This window comes from Pleurodeles waltl, chromosome 3_1, assembly GCF_031143425.1.
Source record: "Pleurodeles waltl isolate 20211129_DDA chromosome 3_1, aPleWal1.hap1.20221129, whole genome shotgun sequence".
NCBI classification, from domain to species: domain Eukaryota; kingdom Metazoa; phylum Chordata; class Amphibia; order Caudata; family Salamandridae; genus Pleurodeles; species Pleurodeles waltl.
Window position 1 is genome coordinate 1,464,417,056 of NC_090440.1, and position 25,287 is coordinate 1,464,442,342.

The following is a 25,287-nucleotide window of genomic DNA, read 5'->3' on the forward strand; positions in this document are numbered from 1 at the left end:
AACAGCAAATCTAGTTAATGTCCAGAGGTTTTGCAGGTGACCAAGGTTTTATGCATATGGTGAAAGTGTGCCCTGAAGCATAGAATATTTGAATGTAGATGGCAAGCGCAAATGGAGTAGTGAGTGTGAGGAGACTCGTGGACTCCACTACACATATTAGAACGTTCCCAGAGGCACCGAGGTGTTATGCTGGCCTAAATACATACATTTTTTGACTCTTTGGGAATGAAAAGATCTAGGTTCATGAGGTTATATCTCTGAAAAACGATAAATTCAGTTAATGTTCAATTAATACCCAATTTTCGGGGTTAACATAACTGAGGTGTAAGCTTATATGATTCAGTTTATGTAACACTTGCCCAATTGACATTTGCTTACCCAATGTATTACATTCTAAAGTTATAATTTACAAAAAACATCGTACATGAATTGATGAAACCTTTTATTCCTTTACCACAAACTCACTACATACATATTCACATCTTCATTCGGTCTGTTATTATGAAGAATCAGCACATATTCTTTAATGTAAATACTGTATTTTTATAATATACATTCATATCATTTCCAGAGACTGATCTTGCATTTACAGACATTCAAACAATTAAATTATGAACTCTCAAATGGGGAATTTTGGCTCTGTTGGCATATTCAAAAGCCTTAGTCATGACTGATTATAACTCTGATAACAAGGTCATTTAATGCCAATGGTTCTGTATGCTTCACTATAAGTATTCCAACCAAACCATCATGTTATTATTACTCTTTTTATTTTACATTACTTTACATTTTGTTTTAGCCTTACACTCTTTTTTAAAAGGATTATTGTTAAATGGAAAGCTTTAATTTTTCTTGCATTCGTCGTCATTCAGCTTTTCATGATTTTAGACCTTTATGAAATATAGTACTTGATTTGTATTGAATGTAGTCTTGCAAACGGCGATATAGCCATACGTAATAAGTATTAACCCCTATACAGTATTAAATAGTGAATAACGGGTTACTGTGCAACATGATTTACTGATTAAGAATTAAGTACGTTTTATCTGAAGTCGAGCAGGGGGTGCCAACGTAAATATAAAATCATCCTTCTCCTGGGGTCGTGCTATACGTCCACACCTACATATCAAAACAGATTATCTTGTAAAAATACCAAAATCATACCTTTTGGTGCTGCTGTGCTTGTCTTGACGCTTTGAAATATCCATCAAGGCCAAAATAGGACTACAAAACTTCTCCTCACTTTTTCTTAGAATTCTTTGTTTCATGGCTGTCAAACTACTCCATTCCCTCACAAACCTCAAGACCTAACAAAACAGAATACTGAATGTTTTTTTCTGGACAAGTACACTTAATCAAAGCATGGAGCGTTTAATAAGTATACAGATGATAACTTCACAAGGGTTTTTCTGTGACTGGACTGAAGATTTCAACCTGTACATCATACAGAGTACCCCTGTGCCCTAAACGTGTATTAGAGCTAAGCTCAGTGATCGTAATAAAGGTAAGCCTCAGGTTGTACTGGACTCCAGAGTAAGATCGTAAGAAACTACGGATACCAAATGTTCATGTGTAGATAAAAATAAACCTTAAAAAATGACAAGTTACAATAGAAACCGTGCATCGCTGGTTGGTTATTGACAATTTCCAAAAATGGGGTATGGATGCTGTGACACATAAATGCAGATACAGTGAAGAGTACATTAAAATATTCTAGGGCAAATTTGTAAAGTTACAGGTCTTAAAAATAAATATATTTATATACATATAATCATTTTACATTCAATATCAGTGTTCTGGTGGTGGAGATGGTATACAGATGACAAAACACTGTGACATATCAGCAGTAAAAATATTTACAGATATAACACAGAGCACTTTTTCAATGGCAATCCATTTTACTTGAAGAAAGAAGTACATTTTAACAGCAGAAAAATAAATTCGTTTTCGCTTGTTGAAAGAGTGAAAAACAAAGAGGGAGTGCCACTGCTTTGATAACTAAAGTGCACAAAATTTTGAAAGGAGGGAAATCAAAAAGATAGAGTAGAAACCTAGAGTGGAGAAGTGGGAGGTATAGAGAGTTTTCCTACTCTTGTGATTGAAAATAAACTTCTCTCCCTCTCTCCTCCATATGACCAACAAAAACATGTCAAAGCAATGTGTGTTTTATCAGCATGTGTAATGGTCACGTGGGAACTGTGTAGTGCAGTGCTCCCAACCTTTTGACTTCTGTGGACCCCCACTTTATCATTACTGGAGCCCAAGGACCCCCACTAAATAATTATTGGAATCCTGGGACCTCCCACTGAGTCATAACCGAAAGCTGGGAACCTAATCTGTTAATATTTTTAATTTTCTAAGCAGTTGCGGACCCCCTGAGGAGGCTTTGCGGACTTGTCTATCTGCAAAGAATCAAAATTCGATATACCTTTAATAAATGAAAAAAGACTAGTTTAAAAAACAAACACGATCAAGCTACCTATTACAGAACTGCCAAATAAACTGGAGAAAGCACAAAAGGGGGATCTATCCTGCAGATAGCTCCTACAGTCAATAGCAAAAACAGTGAGTGAAAATTAATTCTGCTAACAGAAATTCTCATCTCACTCGCAGAAGAGTTCACCTCCTGAAATCACCACTCCACAATTAGCAGTGAGCACATATGGATTGTGATCAACATCCAATTTAAGACCAGCAATAAGCAAGATCCTAAGAAGCCCAAAAAGCACCTTCACCTGTTGGGAGCTTGGGGAAACCTAACAGTATGGTGGCTGCCAAGTGGAGTGCAAGATATAGGTAGGCCTGGGATTTTTTTTAATCATGATGGCATCATTTTGCATAATTATATGCATGTAAAATGACACCATTATGCCACATTGCGAAATTTTGGGGAAAAGGTTTAACACAACCTGTTCCATTTGGGTAATTGTTTTAACATGAGCAACATTTCAGGTAGATTTTCTACCCCAGCAGAACATTCAGGTAATTTTTAAGCGTGAAACAACGAATCCAAACATGAGCAGCAGTGTTTTTAACACAAGCAGCAGTTCCTTTAATGTGGGTTGTCACCAATCATTTCAGGGAGATGTCTTTTTACCCGAGTAAACAGTAAAGGTAATTTTTGAGCTTGAGCACAAAACGAACCAAGCTACTTATCTTCAGTAACACCTTTTTGGTTAGAGAAATCATTTATCCGCAAATTCCTTACCTTAGAATAGTCCCCAGGCATAAGAATGGGTCTGGAAAATCTTCAGCAGTAGCTGTTAGCGTTAGTAGATGGCATCAACAGCTCAGGGTTTATACCGTCTGAACCAGATGTGGCCTGAGCAGTGTCTATACAGGTGCCACTCCAGTGAGCTGACATCAGTTTCTTTCGTGGCACATTGCAGACCAGGATGAAGGATGAGTCGGTAGGGAATATGCAGTGAGTCTCTAATAGAAAAGGTGTTATCAAAGGTAAGCAATTTGTTCTTCTGATAGGAGCTTCTAACTGCAGGCTCCTTACCTTAGAGTAGACAACAAAGCAATAACCTCCTCGGATCCCCGGAAGAGAGACCTTGAACTGGCTAAAACCAAAAAGCCCCGCAGGACTGAGTGGACAAATTGCCCATCTGAATGTGACCTGACTGTACAAACAATAATGCTTTGTGAACGTGTGACCTGACTGTACAAATAATATTGCTTTGTGAAAGTGTGAAGGGACACCCATGTAGCTGCCTGCCATATGTCTAGGACAGACCTACGGCGTTCTAAAGCAATCGTAGCAAGACAGCACTGGTGGAGTGAGCCCTCAAGCCTTCCAGAGGCTTCTTTTTTCCTAATCCCTTGCAGACTTTAATGCAGAATACAATCCATCAAGAGATGGTTCTCTTCTGTGCTGCTTTGCCCTTCTTTTCTCCAGTCAATCCAGTGAGAAGCTGATCGTCCAATCAGTGTTCTTTGGTACAACCAATATAAAAACTAGAAGTTCTCCTTGGATCTAAGAGATAGAGAATCTCCTCCTTTTCTTCAGATGGGTGTGGAGGATGAAAGAACATCTCTGATGATCTGACCTGAGTGAGTCACCAGCTTTGAAGAAAGGAGGCACGAGTCAGAATAACCAGTCGGTCTGGTAAGAAGGTGGTATACGTCAGGTTAATGTCAAGAGCCTGAAGCTGGTGCATCCTCTATGTAATGGCAACCAAGAAGATCAACTTAACAGTCACAAATCTGATAGTGGTCTAATGTTTTTCAATTGGAGTGTCCAGTAATAAAGCTGAAAGTCTGGAAGTGCGATTCCTCCCTCTAGCTTCTTTTTCCTCAATTTTTTCCAAGCTATTCTTGGATTTTTACATGACCATAGGAAACTGACTACTTCCCCCTGCAATTTCCTTAACCAGTCAGCTTTAAAAAATAAGGGGAGAGTATTAAAGATGAAAGTGAATTTTGGGAGTATCACCATTTTTATTAAATTTGTTCTACCTAAAATAGAGAGTTGGAGGTGCCACCATCGAGTGAGGAGCCTTTTTGTTTCCCTGAAAAGATAAAAAAAAAAAAAAAAAAAAATCACATGGGCCATCTCTGCCAGATTTCTGACCACTTTTACCCTGAGGTAACAAATGTCATCTTTCTCTAGTCTACTGTCTTGTGGACCATTCCAAGTCATCACCTCGGATTTATCGGTATTGACTGAGTAGCCAGAGATTTTCCCAAATCCTGCTATGATTTCTAACAGTGCCAGGGAAGAACTCTGAGGATCTTGCGTATAAACCAGGAGGTCATCTGCATATAAGGCTTCCTTCAGGGCCCATCCTTGGTATAGAGAAGGTGTTAATCTCTGATCTAATCTGATTCTCCTAGCCAAAGGTTCAATATATAGATTAAAGAGAAGGGGGGAGAGGGGACATCCCTGTAGTGTTCCTAGTTCAATTTTAAGCTGTGGAGATAAGGAGCCATTAACCAGGGGTGCTTTATAAATAGCCTTGATTGCCTTAAGAAAATTGTCTCCTAAATTATTATGTTCCATCACTATTTGCAAGAAAAGCCAGTTCACCCTGTCAAACACCTTTGCCGCATCAATTGTTAATATGGTGAAAGGAATATTAGTAACAGTAGCAATATCAACTGCAGAAACTAAATCATGGACCAGATCATCTAAGTGCCGATTTTTCATAAAATCTTTCTGGTTGTTATGTACCAGACCACCAATCACATTGTCTAGTCTCCTAGCAAGTACTTGTGTAAACATTTTATAATTGTTATTGAGCAGTGAGATGGGCATATACAACTCACATCTCCTAGCATTCTTCTGAGGCTTTAATATTAAGGTTATAATGGCTTCATTCCATGAAAGCGGAACCGAGGTAGACTCTATGAATATCGAGTTCATCAACGGAGTTAAAACTGGCACAAGCTCTTTTTTTTTTTTTAAGTTTGTATAATTCGGCCGGGATCCCATATAGGCCCAGGCCTTCCCGTTTTTCCAACCTGGCAATAACATTTTCTACCACACTGCATTGGAAACTTTGATGAATGACCTGATTCTTGTTTGGTTCTAGCCTAGGGAGGGTATCTCCCATCAACCAGTTCTCAATCACCCCGGTCGGAGCCACAGTGTCTTCCTTATATAATTCTGAGAAGAATGAAACAAATGCTCCTTCAATATCATGATCTTCTGAAGACACCCTCCCCGACTCATCCATCACTATACTTTTAATGATATTTCTAGTATTGTCTGACCTGGTTTTCCAAGCTAGTAGCCACATCCTTTACCATACTTGAAATGCACAAGTTTACTGTCTTCCCATTTGCTTCTCACAATTGATTCCAGGAAAGCCTATAGTGAGTTTCTAGCTTCCTGAATTAGATTCTGTAAGTCAACCTGCATTTTTGCATCCTTAGAGGAGTACATCAGAGCATCTGGAATATACCCGTGGGCCTGTGAGAACTATTTCTAGCTGTACAGCCAAGTGATCCGAAAGATGACATGGCATGTGAGAAGCTCCTGCTAGTTTGTTTCGAAGTCTTGCATCTATAAAAAAAAAATCAATTTTAGAGGCGTGACCATATTTTTTGTTCCAGAAGGTAAACTCCTTTGTCTGCCCCATTCTAATTTGCCAAGGGTCCAACAGGCCAACATTCTTTATTATGTTATAGAGACAGTTCCTCATTTTAATTGTGGTAACAGTAGGTCTGGGGGTGGATCTATCTAGAATGGGATTGAGCAAAACATTGAAGTCCCCTCCAATTATTATCTGGTTCTTAGCTCTGTCTGTTAATTGCTCATATAGATCCTTAAGTGGACCAGGGTCATCCACGTTGGGTCCATTATAGGAGACCAGAGTGTACTCAACCCCATCTAGCTTGATATTCGCCAATACCCATCTCCCCCTAGGGTCAGCGCTTACATCCGTCAAACAACCTTGAATCCTGTTTTTCACAATAATTGCCACTCCTTTCACATTGAAAGATTGTTTAGTACAGGCAAACTGAGAGATCCATTTTTGTGTCTTAGGAATATTCATCCACTACTCATATATTAAATGTGTCTCCTCCAGGAGAAAATATGGCTGTCAGATAATCTTAAAAATTCAAGGATTCTTCTTCTCCTGCTGCTTACTCTGAGACCAATTACATTCCAGGTAAGAATTTTAAGATTAGAAATGACTTTGCGCCCCGTCATCCTTTTCTGATTCAGGTAGCTGTCTCCTTTTCAACCCAAAAATTATATTAGGTGTGAGGACTCTTTTTAAAAAAATTTTCTCCCATCTGCTCTCCACCCAGTGAGGATTTGACCAAATCATTTTGCAGCGTGACACCCCAAAACTACCCATCCCTAGACCTCCCCTGGGGAACCCTCCTATTAACCATAATGGGTGGATCATCCTACCCAAGTGCCCCACCGCTCTAAAGCCCGCTAACACTCCTTTTTTTATCTGTTCAATTAGTGCCACAACTTCTTAGGGATCTCTCATATTGTACATTTTATTCCTCCACATTACCCGCAGGGTAGCCGGAAACCTCAATTGTGGGGTGGCACCTAAGGTTTTCAGTTCCTGCATATACTTCCCCAGCTCCCATCGTCAATCTTGCGTCGCCCTAGACATGTCGGACCTTACTGAAAAAGATCAACCATCATGCTTAAAGCCCTGTACTTTCAGAGCCTCTGTAAGAATCTGCTCCTCACTCGATATGAGGCAAAGTTAACCAAGACCTTCCTGGGTTTATCCCTTTTGGGACTCCTCCTGAAAGGATCCTGATGAACTCTCTGTATTTCCAGGTCCAGGTCAGTGGTGGCTACCGTGGGAAAATGCTCTTTAGGTGGGGATATAACAAGGCCATTAATACTGTCTCCTTCTATTCCCTCCGGAATGTTAAAAAATCTAAGGTTATTCCGCCTACAATGGTTCTCCAAGACTCTACTTTATCTCTCAGATCTTTCTCATTTTGTTTTAAGGCTTGAAGTTCTTGCCTATTAGACTCCACCTCAGTCTGCAGCACACCAATCGTAGATTCTATAGCCCCTAATCTCTCCGTCAGATTAGTTATTTTTGCATCAAGACTATCGCAGACTCAGGGCTTGAGTTATAGCGTGATTAGATTCAGCTATAGGAAACTTGTCTCTCATCTCTCGCAATATAGATTGAAGTAAAGAGTCTGTGTAAGTTATGCTGCTCTGTGCAACCTCTACTGCCTGTGATAATGTAAAATCCCCCTCCTAGCATAGTTTGCCCTGTTTCTTGAGTAACTTGACTCTGTGATAGGTCCATCGGGGTAGATGTTCTATCTGTTGTGATAGCGTCCGTATTTGCTGGAGGGGTAGACATGGTTTGTTGAGTGGGCGGGGGGGGGGGTGTTGGGGGGGCAATCTGCTCCTGTTTCTTACAAAAGGACCTAAGCGAGGGAGTGATTTTAATTTTCTTAGTAGTGAGTTTCGCTATTTCTCTAATATTTTTAGTTATTAGGGCTTTATTATTTTGGGCTGGTGCTCCCCCTCGCAGAGCGTTGCTGATATCGGTAATAAATTGGGGGGGCTTACCTTTAATAGCTCACTTGTTCTTGGACCCCGTATCTGCCGGTGCATTAGATGTAACTGGCGGGGGGCCCAAATGTTCCAAACAGGGCCTAGAAGGAAGTAAATTTTGCCCCTGCTGCCGTGTCCTGGCCCCAGGCCTTAATGGGTGCCTGAGCGTCATACAGGATTGTTCCACCTTTGAAAAGGCAGTGCGCCATGAAGTTGAACACCTGTGATCCTCACATCCTTTTCAGAATATATCAAGATTGGAAAGGGCAGCGATCCACTCTTTATCCCACAACCCGGATATCACCATCAAGCCTGCAGACAAAGGAGGCGCTATTGTAGTGCTTGACACCGCATTTTACAGACAAGAGTGCCTCAGATTACTCAGTGACAGCAAATACTATGAACCTATATCTACCGACCCTACCTTTCGCTTGCAACACACGATTCGTGGGATGATTACTGAAGCGGAGTTAGCTGGTTGGATCACTCAACAAGAAGCAGTGTTCTTAGATACTAACAATCCTAAAATACCATATTTTTACTGTCTCCCGAAGGTCCATAAAGGCACCCCCCCCTCCTGGTCATCCGATTGTATCAGGGATAGGATCCCTTTTGGAACCCCTTTCCAAATTCTGTGATTTCTTTTTTCAACCTATTGTCCAAAAGACCTCGACTTTTTTGAAAGACACTAAAGACACCTTGATCTTATTAGATGACATTAACAGCACAGGCACCACTGACATGTTGATATGCCTTGGTGTTGAAGCACTGTACACCAACATACCACAGGAAGCCACCCTAACTGCAGTAGAGGAGATCCTCCAGTCTAGAACCTGGACCTTTAACACCCTAATCAGCTTCATTATGCAGTGTGCTAGCCTGGCTCTTAAAGAGATTTTTTTCCAATTTGAAGACCAGTTCTATCACCAAATACAAGGTACTTCCATGGGAATCACCTTTGCGGCGAGTCTAGCCTGCCTGTACATGTACACCTTTGAACAGCGCCATATATTGACTCCTACACAACCCTTCTTTTCCAATATCAGACTGTGGCGGCGCTATATAGATGACATCTTAGTTGTATGGAAGGGTGATGCAGAACAGGCACAAGCTTTCCCCCAATAGGTGAATACTTTGGATATCCATCTACATTTTAGTGCCAACTTCTCTGATAAAGAGGTGTCTTTCCTTGATTTACATATCACTCTGCTGAACGGTGTTTTACATTCTTCAGTGTTCCATAAACCGACCGATAGGAATAGCCTTCTACTTTATGAAAGCCACCACCCTAAGGCCTTAAGAACTAACCTTCCTTTCGGTCAATTTTTGAGAATCAGACAAAACTGCTCTGAGTCAGCTGACTTTCATGCACCAGCAGGCGTTTTATGTTGTAAATTGAAAGAACGTAACTACCCCAAGCCTATCATTAGACGGGCCAGGAAACGAGCCAGTAATATTTCCAGAGAGACTTTACTAACAAACACGACGCATGATCAACAGTCTAGACTGACTTGTGTGACGACCTTTACTCCTTTGAGTAATCGTATCAAGAAGATCATTCAGAGACACTGACCTATTCTTAACAGTGCTGGGGAATCTCTAGAACGCCCCCTTTTTGCTTTTAAAAGAACCCAGAACATCAAGGATCTAGTGGTACACACTAGACCGGCGCCTCATGGGTACCCTAACTCCACTAACACACAACATTGGCTGGGAGTCAGGGGGCATCACCCTTGTGGTGGATGCAATGTTTGCTCTCTAACCACCAGTACTCAAGAATTGGACTTAGTTGAATCAAAGAAATGGCAGTTAAGAAAACATACTAACTGCCGTACTAAGAACTGTATATACATGATTACGTGTCCTTGCAATTTACGATACATTAGCATGACCACTAGAATGGCCAAAACACGAATTAATGAACACCGCAGCACCATCAGGCGCCTTAGCTCTTCTACAAAATTGTCAAATCACTATTTCGAAAAGAACCAAACCTCCAATGACCTGAGATGGATCATCTTGGAAACCATTTAAGACTGTAGAGATTGTGCTACCCGGCTATTTGGGAAAGAACAGCGTTTGGGTTTTCAGATGAAAACATACCAGGTGGGGCTCAACAATGATATTCCTTGGACCAATTTAATCCACAGATAGGTTTATCCCCTTGTTGTTCCCGGTGACTTTTGATATCCCGCACTTGCTCTCGATTCCCACGAGAATGAGGCACAGACTAAGGTGCCTTTTAGTTTCACTCTGGTCTCTGTGACATTGCCCCAACTATGAATATATTAATATAATATTTTTTGGATAGGTGTGATTGCCATGCATCTTACTGTTATATTTGTACTCTCTTCCCTTTAGGAGCTATTGGGTACACTGGGGTTATTTTCTCTTCAAATATGGCCTCTACCTTTTCATTGTACTTTTTTTGTCTTTATCCCCCTCCAAGTAGGTTTAGACGTGTTAGTCCTTTCACGCTGTTCATGATTTCCCCTTCGTTTTAAGGTCTGCTTACCAACCGAGCCCCACAGTACCGGGAGCTACAAGCTGGCGTAGGTGCAGCAGCCTATCATGGACTATTCCAAGTAAGTAGTGAGATACTTCTTTATTGCTTACGTTTAAGCATTTCTTACAGCCGGGATCACTTTCTACAACCGGCGGGGATTTCAGAGTTATCACTCTTACGCGCGCTTTCGGGACCGCGGTGCACGGTCCCGTTATTAGCATCTTGACGCGCTGCATGCCACTCTGGGGTGACTTATCGAAATGAGTAATATTTGACTTCCCTCCTTTAATACCTTCGTACTAGGTCCCGTAAATATTAACTAAATGCGCCTTACATCATGAGGAAGGTATCGCTAGGCGAACGTTCTTTTTTCTCCTGTTTTCTTCTTGTTCATAGATTCACCTGTCTCTACATGCTTGTTTGACACAGTTTGTATATACTAAACCGCTCAGTGTGCCGGACTGCTTTTTAGAAGGATGTTCGTCTTAGCTGGGGCGATGTTTGAATATCACTTACATAATTATATTAGATATTTTCCTTTCTTTGTGGGTAGATACCATATATATATTTACACATTTATAGATACCTTTTCAGCATATTGCAAGTTTTCCATGGCAGGCTGCACCTATTACATTCCTACTTGGCTGACAACACTGTTTTGTCTAGATACACTTTAAGAAATATCTTGGGATGTACAATCTACTCATTACAGGAATCTTACTTCCTACAGTATGCTGCTGGCTCAACCTATAATTGACATGATAGATGCTCCTAATCTAATAACTTTCTGTTTCATATCTATATATTTAGACCATATCGGACCACGCAAGCTTCGTGCTTTCCCCGATGGGGTCCATCCAATAATGTGAGGAGGGTAAGCACGTGTGGCGTATTTGCCTTTGTGTATATATACAAAAACATTTTCCCTCACTGTTTTTTGATGCACATCACGTAAGGGAGATCTCACGAGTATGCGGCTTTGATGTGTTGACACTGTGCACACAATTGAATGTTTGATACTTGTTTACAAATCGTGTTTTCTCTGTCCTATATTCTAGGTTCCTGCTAAATATGACTTCCCCGAATATGGGTGATATTTTTTAAGGATTAGGTAGGTGTATTGGTCCTGAAGAATCGCGCCAGATCATTTAGACTACTAAGCGAGAAACATGTTGACCACGATTTAAGAGTAGTACAGGGGATCCTGTACCTACTGTCACTGTACTCCAAGACTAGGGACTTAGTGATAACCTGAGACACATTTTTTGGGGGAGTTTAGACCTTATTTTATTTTCTCCCCACGCTCTTATTTTTAATCATGACAGAAGTCGGATATCGCAATAAATTATGTGTTTAGTGATTTTTAACAGTATTTTCTCTCATACCAATCCTGTACCAGTATACTTTTTGACCTGCTGGTTACCATCTTAAAAGATCTCCGGCAAAGAGCCCTCCAGTGGGGCCCATCAGGCATTTCAGTGCCGGCCTGACGAGGAGCACAGCCCTATGATGAAGCATGTCACCGGATGGTGAGTGAGGGCTCTTGCTTCAAATATTTGAACTCCCAGGAACCTGTGAATTATAGGCGCATACTCTGGTAATGGAACTGTGTATATTTTTTGATTTACATGTTTGATGGGAGCACTATACACAGGACCAGGACTTTGTTTCCGAACCTCCCGTATTTCTTTAGCCCCTCTCTTTTGTATTGTTGGACAACCTGGTGAATAGACAAACAATCCTGGCTGATGCTGGCAAAGTCTCCGGTGAAGGTAGGCTCTGAAGGCAGCCTTCTACCCAGCTCCTATTTCCAGTCGGGAAAATGTCAGAGGAAAGCCTATGCTGACTCTGCTCCAGCTGCCCCAGTAGTATAGCCTGGCCGCCGCCCCTCCGTTCCGGCAGATCGACCAGGCTGCCTGGATCCAACGAGAGGAGAATGAGGAAGAGAGGCTTAGGGCTGTCTCAGCGCGCCCAGTGGGATCCCCTTGCCATGGGGCACCCATCCGGCGCGGGCGCTCTCAAGCGTGGCGTGGATCCGCAGAAGGCCACCGAAGAGGTAGAAGAGCCATCTATGCACGGGCTATGGGAGGGCGGGGAATCGCGGTCAGCGCAGCTAGCTGACCACCATGTTCCCGTCTCGTCCCTGAGAGGGTAGGTATGCATAGGTTCAAAGGGTGAACGCATCAGTTAGGTTAAGACCAAATTTCAATCCTGTTGGGGCATAATGAAATGAGAAGGCAAAAACATATGCTGCAAACCCATAAAACGTGACAAACAGGAAGGGCTGAATCAGCAACTGCAGAAAAGCCGATATAGCCAGCAACTACCCCTTAACAGTGCCCAGAGCAATGCCTTGCTGGGCTAACAACAACACAAATGGTAACACATCAGGTAGCTTGGCATGAGGTGGATTAACATCCTTGAACACCAAGCCACAAACTTGTCATAATGGCAGTCTCAATCTCCAGGCATGAAGGTGGAGCATGTGCATGTTCGGATGCTGGACACTGTCTTGCTGCTGCAACAGGAGAACCTCAAAAAGAGGCAGCCTAATCAGGGGGACGGATGCTCATGCTGAAGAGGTTGGAATAGAGACTCTCCTGTCTAGTCTGGAGTTCCTAGAATGACTTGAGTCCGGTCGGTCCTTATCGTCTTATGAACTCAGTGCAGAAATGAAACTGGATGGAAGGCCTATAGGTGCCCAAACTTTCACTAAAAGCAGAATGTGTCTCAGAGCAAGAGCTGCTTTTGAAACGCCAAAGTGCCGAAGTGCTGGCACTGCATTCTCAGCGGTGGCGCATAGATTAAGCTAAGGTTCTTCCTCATTCTTGGAAGAGACCTTGCACCACCTCCAGGTGTAGACGCCATTTGTTGTTTGCAAAGTGTCAATGGTCAAGTTTGTCTGCTCTGGGTTTCAAAGATCCCACTAGGTGTTGTACGACCAGGAAGCCATGTGCAGAAGCGCAGGGCCTTCTGGCACAGACTTCAAGACCCCACCCTGCTGTTGCAGTACCACATGACAGTGGTGTGGTCTCTAAACACCTTAACCAACATCTCTTTGATGGATGGTAGGAAGACTTAGGGGGTCATTCCGACCCCGGCGGGCGCCGCCCGCAGGGCGGAAACCGCCCAAACACGGCCCCGTGGTCAAATGACCGCAGGGAGCATTCCAACTTTCCCGCTGGGCCGGCGGTCGATCTTCAAAAGATCGCCCGCTGGCCCAGCGGGAAAGCCCCAGCAAAGATGAAGCTGGCTCCGAATGGAGCCTGCGGATTTGCTGTGGTGCGACGGGTGCAGTTGCACCCGTCGCGATTTTCAGTGTCTGCCAAGCAGACACTGAAAATCAGAATGGGGCCCTGTTAGGGGCCCCACGACACCCGTTCCCGCCAGCCTCTTCCTGGCGGTGTAAACCGCCAGGAACAGGCTGGCGGGAAGGGGGTCGGAATCCCCATGGCGGCGCTGCTTGCAGCGCCGCCGTGGAGGATTCCCTGGGGCAGGGGAAAACCGGCGGGAAACCGCTGGTTCCCCTTTTCTGACCGCAGCTTTACCGCCGCGGTCAGAATTGCCCCAGAAGCACCGCCAGCCTGTTGGCGGTGCTTCCTCCGTCCCCGGCGGTCCATGACCGTCAGGGTCCGAATGAGGCCCTTAATGCCAAATGGATGGCTCTTAGCCTCCAACAGGGTGATGTGGAGCCAGGTCTCCACCGGAGACCAGAGTCATCTCATCTTCACCTCTTCCAGGTGGGCAACCCATCTCAGAAGTGATACACAGGCCACCTTAGTCAACTCCTTGAGGAGTAGGGAGAGGTGCCTGCTGCTGCCCAACAGCAACAACCACTGCAGATCTTTTGTAGCCTCCTCTGAAATCTGGAGCTATTCCCCTGGTGATGTGCCCCTGGGACTTCAGATCCCACCGCAGGGCCTGCATGTGCCATCTTATATGCTTCATCAGCGGGATGCCATCAGACCCAGGAGACCCATAGTCAAGGCTCACGAAAAACCAGAACTGATGCTGAAACATCAGGAACACAGTCCGAATGCCCTGAACACTGCACTGGAGGGTAGTTAGAAAACCGCACCATGTCCAGAATGGCTGTGATAAAAGGGAGCATTTGAGAAGGTTCCAGGTGTGACTTTGGCATGTTGATAGCAGATCCCAACAAATGTGTAGAAGCTTTGTCATAGTTTGAAGGTGTGTGGTGAGCTAGCCTTTGGCAGGCAGTCATCCAGTCTGGAAGACTGGGACCATGACCTCCGACGATGAGCAGTATCAACTGCCATCGCGTTTGTGAACACCCAAGTGGTACTGGTGAGACCAAAAGGGAGCACAGTGAAATGGAAATGCTCCTAGCCCACAGTGAACTGCAGGTAATGTGTGGACCCGTAAGGCGGAGATATTAAATTAAGAGTCCTGCAGTTCCAACATTACTATCCAGTCTTCAGGGTCTAGGGCCCACAATACCTGGGGAAGGGTGAGCATCTTGACACTGTCCTTTCTTAAGAAGGTGTTGAAAGGGCGGAGGTCCAGAATAGAGTGTAGCAGAGGCCTCCATCCTCTTTACGCTCCAGAAAGTAGCACAAGTAGCAACCACGACTTATGCCTGGTGTCAGCACCCTCACTAAGGCACCTTTGGTCAGAAAAGCCTGCATCATCTGATGTAACAAGTACATGTGGTCCTCCAATAGCCATTGTATGGATGGTGGTAGGGTTTCCAGCAATGGAAGAGCAGAGCCCTGCCTAAAACTCTTTTGGGACTCGCACGCCTGAAGTAAGCTTGCCACTCTAGTAAAAAGTGTTGCCTTCTGCCTTCTACTGGAAGGCGGTGTGTTGGTGAGGGTAACTATAGGGGTTTGGAGGTCACAGCAGCTGATGGGGTGGAAGGCTGGGCTGAACAGTGTCCTTGGTGTACACAAGTTTTGCAGGAACCACAACCATGGCCACAACAAGTCTGGGAAGCTTACCGGCCCTGAAGGTATGGCTGGTAGTCTGGCTGAGACTGAAACCCCCTACCATAGCCATGGAAGGGGGAAAATGAAGAGCACGTTGGCAGGGGCAATGGACTGGCCCAAAGATCGAGCTGTGACTTTGCTATTTAAAGTGCTTCAGAGCTGTTTCGTTCTTGTCGCGAACAGGCAAAAACCAAAGGGTGTGACCAGAAGGCTCTTTTGGACATCACCTGAAAAGCCAGTTGACAGCAACCAAGCATGGCTCAGAAGAGCCAACACGTAGAACATGGCTCTGCCTAGGCAATCTGTGGCATACCACCCACACTTGATGGTGAACTTTGTTGCGTCCTAACCATCAAGCATGGCTTGAGCACGAATTGCCCGAGTCTGTTCCAGGATTAAGATCAGCACCTGCTCTGGTGTGCCCCAGGTGAAGCACCTCAGTTAAAACATTTGTTTCAACTTCCATTGATGGAACCTGGAGATTAAGGACAACAGCTGTCTTCCTCATCACCATCGCAAAGGATATACTCTCCTCAATGGCCGGGCCATGTTAAGAGACTAAACCAGAGTCTGGGGAGGTGTCCAGGCTGCTGGAATCAATATCATCAGCAGGGTCAGAGGCCCCAAAAACAACTTCTTAACTCCCAAAGACCATTTCTAATTCTGGCCCGCCAAAGTACCGAGGCACCATGTCCAAGCTAGAAGGCTGTCGTGGCCTGGTTGATACAGTCTCGACTTCGATGCGGGTTGTTGCGGTGCTATCTCAGAGCAGGACAAGAGAATGAGCTGCTATTTTGCTAGTGACACTGGAGGAGGTGTTGATGGACTGAACACCAGCAGAACATTGATGGCACTCTGGATCGCAGTGGTCCAGATACGGGAACTGATCCAAATGGTGTTGGGGTAGGACCTGCCAGCGGTACATAGTTGGGACACCTCTGGTGCCCAGAAATTCAGGGTGAAGCAGAGTCCGGTTTGGTGCCTGCTCTGCAAGAGGTGTGCAGGAATGGGGTCTAGAGGCACAACAACGTCCCTGCCCTCCATCCAGGGACTTGAAGGGGCGCGGTGAAGTCATAGCCCAACCCCAAGCACCAAAGACAGACCAAGGGAGGCATCAGTCATAGATATCTGTCTGTGACATTCCCCGCAAGTTTAAAAACCGTAGGTTTTGTGGGGGACATGTTCCTAGCACAATGGAAACATTTGAAAAATGCCTCAAGAAAAAGTGTTCAAAAAGTGATCGATGTAGCTCTACAGATGCGCGACTGCTGATGTCGAAAGAACGGAACTGATGTCAACGCTCTGGGGTGACAGACATATAGGCATTGTGCCCATCACATCTGGCCTGGACAATGTCAACGCGGAAATGCTTGCATCACCTACCAACATGCAGAGGTACCAAAGTTATTCCAGATCCAGTCTGACACCTGGGAAATATTCTACGGTAAGGAATCTGCAGTTAGAAATCTCATCAAGAAAACCTAAACATGAGCAGCAGTGTTTTGAAAGCAAGCAACCAGAAATCAACCTCAAATTACATTTTTGAGTTGAAGTTTTAACAGACCAGCCCATTCAGGTAATTTTCCGATGTCCAGATGCATTGCATAATGAAAATTTGGCTAGCTTCTGAAACGGAAAGTTTCAATTCTATTAAGGACACGAAGGTGAGGATTATCCTTTCTTTCTTTGCCTTAATATAACTATTTAAGAAAACAGCAGCCATTTTAATATCATCAACATTTTTTAACTATTGTTCCCAGAACACCAGGGAACCACAACAAGTCCAACGTCCAATCAGGTGACAGGAGTCCCAAACATAGTCCCTTGTTGTTCTTTAGACTCCCTCTTTCTTCGCAAATCACCCCACCAATCGAAATTCATGTGTCCTGTTTCGAACCATCAGTTTCTATGAAGAAATAGACACCATAAATGACGTGTCTGAGGAATGGTTCTCATCATATCACAGTCACAACATATGCCAGACATTTGAGAGGGCTTATGCTAGTTCAAAGCTTACTTACCACCAACTGAGCCACCTCTAATACCGGCTTAAAGTAAAACCTCCTAAAGATTGAGTCTGATGACCAGTCCGCTGCATTCATTATGACCCAAACAAAAAGCTTTCGAGGCATTGCTCCGCTAGCCGAGTGAGCTCCAAATGTCTTGGTATCAATGCATTAGCCAACAAATCCAATGGGCTATCATGGGAGATGGTCAGACTTCTTCAGTAATCATCTCATAAGCCTTAAGACACTGAACCACACACAATTTAGGAATATCCCAAAAAGCTTGGTAACAGATTATCTGAGTATTAGATTTGGTTTGTCTACTTACAGTAAAAGAAACTCCACCCGAGGAAAAACACCCTACCAGAAAGATCAAGCGCTCTCACATCAGAGACACGTTTGCACAAAACCAGACAAAGAATCACTGCCAGTTTTGTTGATAGCTTCTTCGGAGATGGGAATCTGTTTGGTTGCCAGGACTTAAAGAGATTTATGACATGGATAACATCCCACTATGTTGAATAACAGGGTTCCGGTGGGGCAGAAAGGCAAATTCCTCTAAGCAACCAGCAAAGAAAAGTATGCTCCCCAACCGCAGCACCATCGATTGAAGCATGACCTGCTGAAATGGCCGATTGAAAGGTATTAATAGATCGATAAGCAAGCCCTTCCGTAGCCAGGTAGGAAAGGAAATTGAGGACCTGAACTCAATCTGCACCCACAGGATCCACACTCCGTTGCAAAGAGCAATGCATCCCTTGTGTCCAGGTCGACCTATATCGAAGGTTTTCAATACCGGAGAACTACAGTTAAAGATAAGTAACTTATTTCTTACTCCAGTATTTAGAACTTTCATAGATTCACAGGCTTAAATCAGAATAGCAAACAGTAAGTAGCACATTTTCTGTAGTTAGCTATATAGACATTCCAGCATGATAAAACAGTATGAGCATCCTTAACAGTCATGTTTGGCTCTAAATATGATAACAGAAGATTTGCAAATGTATTGAAAATGTGAAATTATATAGTAACAAAGCGGATGGTGTGTAATACCAAATGGCTCATCTTTATTGGAACAGATGTCTGAGTACTGCCTGCCCAACTGCTGCATCCCTGAGCATTTCAGTATCCAAGTAGTAGTGTCTTGTGAAGGTATGTGCCTTTTTCCACGCTGCAGCTCGCCAGATGTCCAGTAATGAAACTCCTGAAAAAAGCGCACAGAACATGGAAACGGCTCTAGTTCAATGTGCGTGTACCTTAGAGTGGAAGGCAGACCAGCTTTCTGATGGCAATGAACAATTGCACTTGTAATCCACTGAGAAATAGTCTGTTTAGTCACTGAGAACCCTTTTCTAGGGTTACCGTAAGCCATGAAAAGTTGGTTTGCTTTTCAAAAGGATTTCATCCTCTCCAAATAAAACTTGAGACATCTCTTTAGACCTAGTGAGTGAAGTGATCTTTTCACTGCCGTTTGTGGCCTAGAGAAGAAAGTCCTCAATACCGCAGGTTCATTGAGATGAAAGTCTGAGGGGACCTTGGGTATAAATTTAGGGTTGGTGACTCTGTCCTCTCTGAATTGTAAAAAAGATTCCTGTATTGTCAACGCTTGTATTTCACTAACCCTACACGCAGATCTAAGCGCGAGGAGTGCCACCTTCCATGTAAGATATTTCAGGTCCGCAATATAAATGTTCTCACAAGGTTCCTTAATGAGCTGACCAGGAACCATGTTCAATTGCCATGCTGGAGGAGGGGCTCTGCTGGAGGAAGGACTCTGAAAGATAGGATCTAAAAAGACCTTTAAGAATTGCTTTATAAGCCTATGAGACCAAAGAGATGGCTTACCGAATATTCTTCTAAAGCGAGAGATGGCTGACAGATGAACATTAATGGATGCATGTTGCACTTCTGAATGCACTAGAATCAACAGGTAAGGTAAGATTTTTTCCAGCGAGGAAGAGGATGCACTTTAGCAGACTTGCACCGCAAACAGAATTGTTTCCACTTTAGGATGTACGTTTGTTTGTGCTATGCGCCCGGGCTTTGGCTAGTATTTCCTTGCAGTCAATAGGGATGTTTAAATGGCAGAATTCAATGAACTCAGGAGCTACGCTGACAAGCTCAGAGATTTGGGATTCAGATGTCTCACTTGACCCTGGTTCATGGTGAGCAGCGATGGAACTGGCTTCATATTTATGGGTGGACATAGGGACATTAGTAGAAGCTCCGTGTACCAATGCTGATGTGGCCACACAGGGGCTATTAGTATTATCTGGCAGAGCTCTGACTTGATCTTGCTCATCACCCTCGGGAGAAGATGGATTGGAGGAAAAGCACAAGCATAGATTCCTGAACAAGCAATCGAAAAGGCATCCCCCTACGTCCCCTTCTGGAGATGCCAGCTTACGTACAACCGGCATTTGGCATTCTGGGAGGTCACAAAGAGATCCAGGTTCGGTTTGCCCCACTGAAGGAATATTTCGTTCAGTGTCTGTTGATCCAATTCCCATTTGTGGGTAGATGCTGTTAGTCTGCTCAGAGAATCTGCAATGGCATTCTGACGGCGTGGGACGTGTTCTGCTGTTATGTGCACCGAATGTTCAATGCACCAATTTTAAATGGCTTGTGCTTCCTGGGATTGAAGATGGGAGCGAGTTCCTCCTTGCTTGTTGATATAATGCATTGTCGTAGTATTGTCTGTTCTGACAAGCACCGATGTCCCGCAAATTCTTGGAAGAAAGGCTTGCAACGCCAAAAATACTGCCATCAGTTCGAGGAGGTTGATGTGAAGAGTGCGGTGACAGGTGGGCCACTTGCCGCTTACTTGAAGATCCTGTAGGTATGTGCTCAATCTGTCCATTGACGCATCAGTTGTTATTGTTAACGGGGGAATTTGAAACAAGAATTATAGTCCTACCAAGACATTTGCACGAACTGTCCACCACTTGAGAGATGTTACCATTAGTGGAGTTACCTGTAATATGTCTTTGAAAGACCCTTGCGCCTGTTTTCATTGCTTGTGCAGCTCCTCTTGCAGTGGGCGCATATCAAGGCGATAGTATGGCATCAGACTGATACATATCATTAATAGGAATGATGTCATCTTGTATCATTGAACTGAAAGATACTTTTTTGTCAAAAGTCGTTTCGCTAGTATGATCAACTTTTCTTGCCTGTCCGATGTTGGGTATGCTTTAGCCTGCTGTGTGTCTAATACAGCGCCCAGAAATGTTATGCATTTCTAAGGCTGGGGCAATGATTTCTCTTGATTGAGATTGAGGCCCAATTGCTTGAAAAGACGCAAGGTTGCTGCGATGGATGTGTGTGCTGCCTGGATATTGGGCGCTTTTACTACCCAGTAGTCCAAGTATGGGAAGACTTGGTGTTGGTTGCGTCTGAGGTAAGCTGCCACTGGAGCTAGGTATTTTGGTAAAAATCCAGGTGCGGATTTGAGGCCAAAGAGAAATACTTTGAATTGAAAGTGCTTGCCGGCTACCGTGAATCTCAGGAATCTTCTGTGACTTGGGTGAATGGGTATATGAATGTAGGTGTCCTGAAGGTCTAGGGAAGCCATGTAGTCCACTCTGTCGAGTAGTTGCAAGATGTCCTGCAATATGACCATGTGGAAAGTTTGCTTTTTCAGGTACATGTTTAACTTCCTCAAATCTAGAATCGGCCTCCATAAGTGAGACTTTTTTCGGATCAAGAAGAAGCGGGAGTAAAAACCTTTCCCCCTTTGGGAAAAGGGCACAATCTCTATTGCATCCTTTTTTAACATAATCTCCACTTCTAAGTTGAGCAAACGCAGGTGTTTTTGTTGCACAGAGAAGGTGGTGTGAGTGAAGGTATTTGTATAAACTCTAGGAGGTGGCCGAATTGTATTATATCTAGTACTCATTGGTCTTTGGTTCTTTGATGCCATCGATGGAGGTGATTTTTCAGAGTTCCATGAGGTTTTGATACGAAAGAGCGAGAGGTGGCCGGCACTTGAACATCATCATTGTCTATGGGAGGAAACCTTGCCCTTCCTCGCAGGCTTTACTCTTTGTGGAGGCCTGCCGTATGCGGTCAAAGGTGGCTGCTGCTGTTGATATCGCCGCCTGTGGTGTAGCTAGCGGCGGAGTATGCTGGATACCTATATTGCTGGTATCCTCCAGAAATGAACGCTGGCTTCTCTTACTGACTCCACGAAAAGGAGTTTTTCTGAACTGGAGAGTGGTAAGCGATCTGGTAGTATCAGTATCTGATTTTATAGACTAAAGTGCATCACCAATGTGCTTCCCCATCATAAAGTAGATCCAAAATCTTTGCCTGCATCTCAGGCTGGAAATGAGTGGTCTTAAGCCATCCTTGTCGCCTTAACACTGCCGCCCCAGCCAACTGCCTAAAACCCTTGGCTGTGATATAGAGTGCACAGTCAATTATCTCGGCAGAAGAACGTTGTCCTTCCAATAATGTCATTTTTGCTTCACTCTTAATGGTTTCTAGTAGTTCTTCCAAATACTGCGCAATGTCCAACCATAGCTGCCTGTCATACCTTCCAAGGAGGGCCAGTGGGTTTGCAGCTCGTACTACAATGGCAGACATTGAAGAAAAATGTCTACTGATGTTATCGAGGCACCTTCCTTCCTTATCTGGTGGTCAGTTTAAGGTGTGGAAGGGTTTCTGGAGCGGCACTGCGCTGCTTGTGAAATAACAGTGTCTGGCTTTGGATGGCCTATAAGACACACGTGAGCATCGTCTATGGCCTTATATTTATTGTCTAGCTTAGTTAAGACTGTTGGGACATTGCAGGGTTGCGCATAATCTTCAGCCCTTGGTTCCAAGCGTGATCAATGACTGGGGTAGCCCTGACTGCTTTTCTGTAGGGCTCTTTAAAATCATAAGGAAACAATCCTGGTGCGCTAACGGCACTGGCAAATCAAAACGTGTGGCCGCTCTTTCCAACAAATTGTGAAAAACCCCTATATCCTCCAGGGGGTATTGTACTGTAAGCTGAACGGGAGACAAGGGTGTTGGCATGATATATTCATCCCATTCGACTTGATGGGTGCGAATCTCACCCTCTTCCCCTTCTTCATGCGAAGAAGTTGCGACCTGTGAAGGAACGTGGATGAGGCGGAGGACAGACCTGAGGCCGTTGGGGTTTCTGTGATGTTGCTGGTATCACAGTGGTTTGCTGCTGCTGTACAGATGTGGGACCCGGCGGGAAGCATTCTCTGTAGTCTGTTAACATAGCCTGTAGGTCTGACACCAAACTGGAAGGAAGACATACCAGTTCCTGCTGTGGCTGAGATGGTTGGTGATGAAACTGCTGGTCGTAATAGGTGTCGTCGTCTGAATATTCCTGACATTTGACATGCAAATGGGAAGGGCTTCTAGCTACTCCATATAATCCATCCTCATCTGAATCATCCTCATCCAACATACGGGACGGTATTAGGCGTGAGACTTTATTAGGAGATGTGAAAGATGGTGTTAAGCCATGTTTTTTATGTCTTTTAAACGATGTCTGTATACTCAACGAGAAAAGAGGAAGTTGATGGTCTCTGTCTCTTTGCCGGTGTTTCGATGATCGTCGAGGACTTTCGTGGTTGATGGTGGTGGTGTCGTCAATATGATCGTCAACAGGTGTGTTGTCGATGGCAGAAGTGTCGTCAGTGGCATTCTCGCCTGCATGTTCGTCAGCATCAGTGTCGACAATGGAATGATCTTTGACGAGGTACGCATCTTCGACGGAGATTGTAACAGTGATGTAATGGGGCACACCGCCGGCGAAGATGACAAGACCATTGATGAGGACTCTGTAGACGCTGCTATCAACACCGAAATGGTGACGACTGTAGAAGTTGTCATAGAGGCCTGAGCTGTCATCGGTAATATCGTCAACGATGTTGTCATCGAAGGTGCAGATGATGTTTCTCTGAACTTGTGCGGACCTGCAGAGACGGCGTGGGGCTTCAAAAAGACATTCCTTCTTAGACTTTGATAAGGAATCTGTCTCCGTTTTATCCAACTTGGCAGAATGTTTCTTAGAAGGGCTGTAAGATTTAGAGGAGCACTCAGATGATTTCTTAAGTGCCTTTTTTGAAGGTTCATTGGTGTTATCATACCTATGTCTCTTCAAAGGAGTTTTACTGACTGACACAGAAGAGGAGGCACTATCATCGTCAGAAACATGGTTGCTTTTGGTCTTTAACTTCTGTAGACATAGGAGAAGACGGCCCTCTCTATCTTTTAAGGTTTTTGTAGAAAATGTTCAACATACCTTGCAGTCTCTGGTCTTATACTTCGGGTAGAGACAGAGTAGGCGGGTGTCATGGGGGTCAACAATATGAAGCATCTTCTTCTTGAAATAAGCACAAGGTCTGAATAGCCCCTTTTTATGTGTTTCTGACATATTGGTCAGTTTGAAGCATCTTTTTGAATAAAAGTTGAAGTTTTGTGAAGAAGAGGAGAAGTTGAGATCTGAAAAACACCTCATAACAGGATTTCTGAGAAAAAACTGAGCAGAGCTCAGAGGAGACTCCTTAGCACGACATGCTGTGGAAAAGCTGAGAGAATGCAACTCCTCACAAGAGGGTTCTAGAGAGTGGTGTAACCTGTTTGGTGGACACTAGAGTTTGGTCCATTTTTACAAATTAACTGTGATATGTTACTAATTTAAAAACCTAATGCCTGTAATGTATATGTTTATTAGAGCATTGCTTTTGTATAACACCGGGTGACTCCCATCACGACGACTGAGAAGGATTCAAGCATGTGAATCTATGAAAGTTCCAATACTGGAGTGGGTTAAGTCTAACTGAAGTTTATTTTATGTCGTGGAGGTCAAGCCCCGTACAGGCGGCGTGTTGAGTTTGTTCCCCAATTTATTTTAGGCCATTTCTGCCTCCCCTGGGGGCAGAAACCTCTAGGCGCCAGGGCAATTATTATTATTTTTTTGGTCTGTTTGTTTTTTTAGAGATGGGGAGCGACCCCTTAGGCAAGGGTCGCTCCCCTGGAGGAGCAAATTGTATTTAGGCCATTTCTGCCCACTTTGGGGGCAGATCGGCCGATTTTAGGTCAATCTGCCCCCAAGGGGGGCAGAAACCACTAGGCTCCGAGGATTTTTTTTTTTTGGCGCCAATGTCACGCAGGGTGAGCGACCCCGTAGGCAAGGTTCGCTCCCGGGGAGTGGGGGGGTGATGGGGCGGTGGGGGGGTTTGGGACAAATTTATTCTAGGCCATTTCTGCCCCCCCTGGGGCCGGCTGAGCTAGAGGCCAAAATCCACAGGTAGGCACTATGAAAAAATGTGATGTGTCCACATTGTGTTTTGGGCCATTTCCTGTCGCGGGCGCTAGGCCTACCCACACAAGTGAGGTATCATTTTTATCGGGAGACTTGGGGGAACGCTGGGTGGAAGGAAATTTGTGGCTCCTCTCAGATTCCAGAACTTTCTGTCACCGAAATGTGAGGAAAATGTGTTTTTTAGCCAAATTATGAGGTTTGCAAAGGATTCTGGGTAACAGAACCTGGTCAGAGCCCCACAAGTCACCCCATCTTGGATTCCCCTAGGTCTTTAGTTTTCAAAAATGCACAGGTTTGGTAGGTTTCCCTAGGTGCCGGCTGAGATAGAGGCCAAAATCTACAGGTAGGCATTTTGCAAAAAACACCTCTGTTTTCTTTAAAAAAATGTGATGTGTCCACGTTGCGTTTTGGGGCATTTCCTGTCGCGGGCGCTAGGCCTACCCACACAAGTGAGGTATCATTTTTATCGGGAGACTTGGGGGAACGCTGGGTGGAAGGAAATTTGTGGCTCCTCTCTGATTCCAGAACTTTCT

At 44.3% G+C, this 25,287-nt stretch overlaps 1 protein-coding gene across 2 annotated transcripts in view; it reads right to left on the minus strand.

Moving 5' to 3' along the window:
• Nucleotides 1-25,287, minus strand: part of ZRANB3 (zinc finger RANBP2-type containing 3) — a 744,981-nt gene that overhangs the window by 88,657 nt on the left and 631,037 nt on the right. For both annotated transcript variants that reach the window (XM_069225060.1, XM_069225059.1), the window contains one exon: nt 1,165-1,307. In XM_069225060.1, coding sequence (XP_069081161.1) covers nt 1,165-1,307 — 143 coding nt within the window. The remainder of the gene's footprint in view (nt 1-1,164; nt 1,308-25,287) is intronic.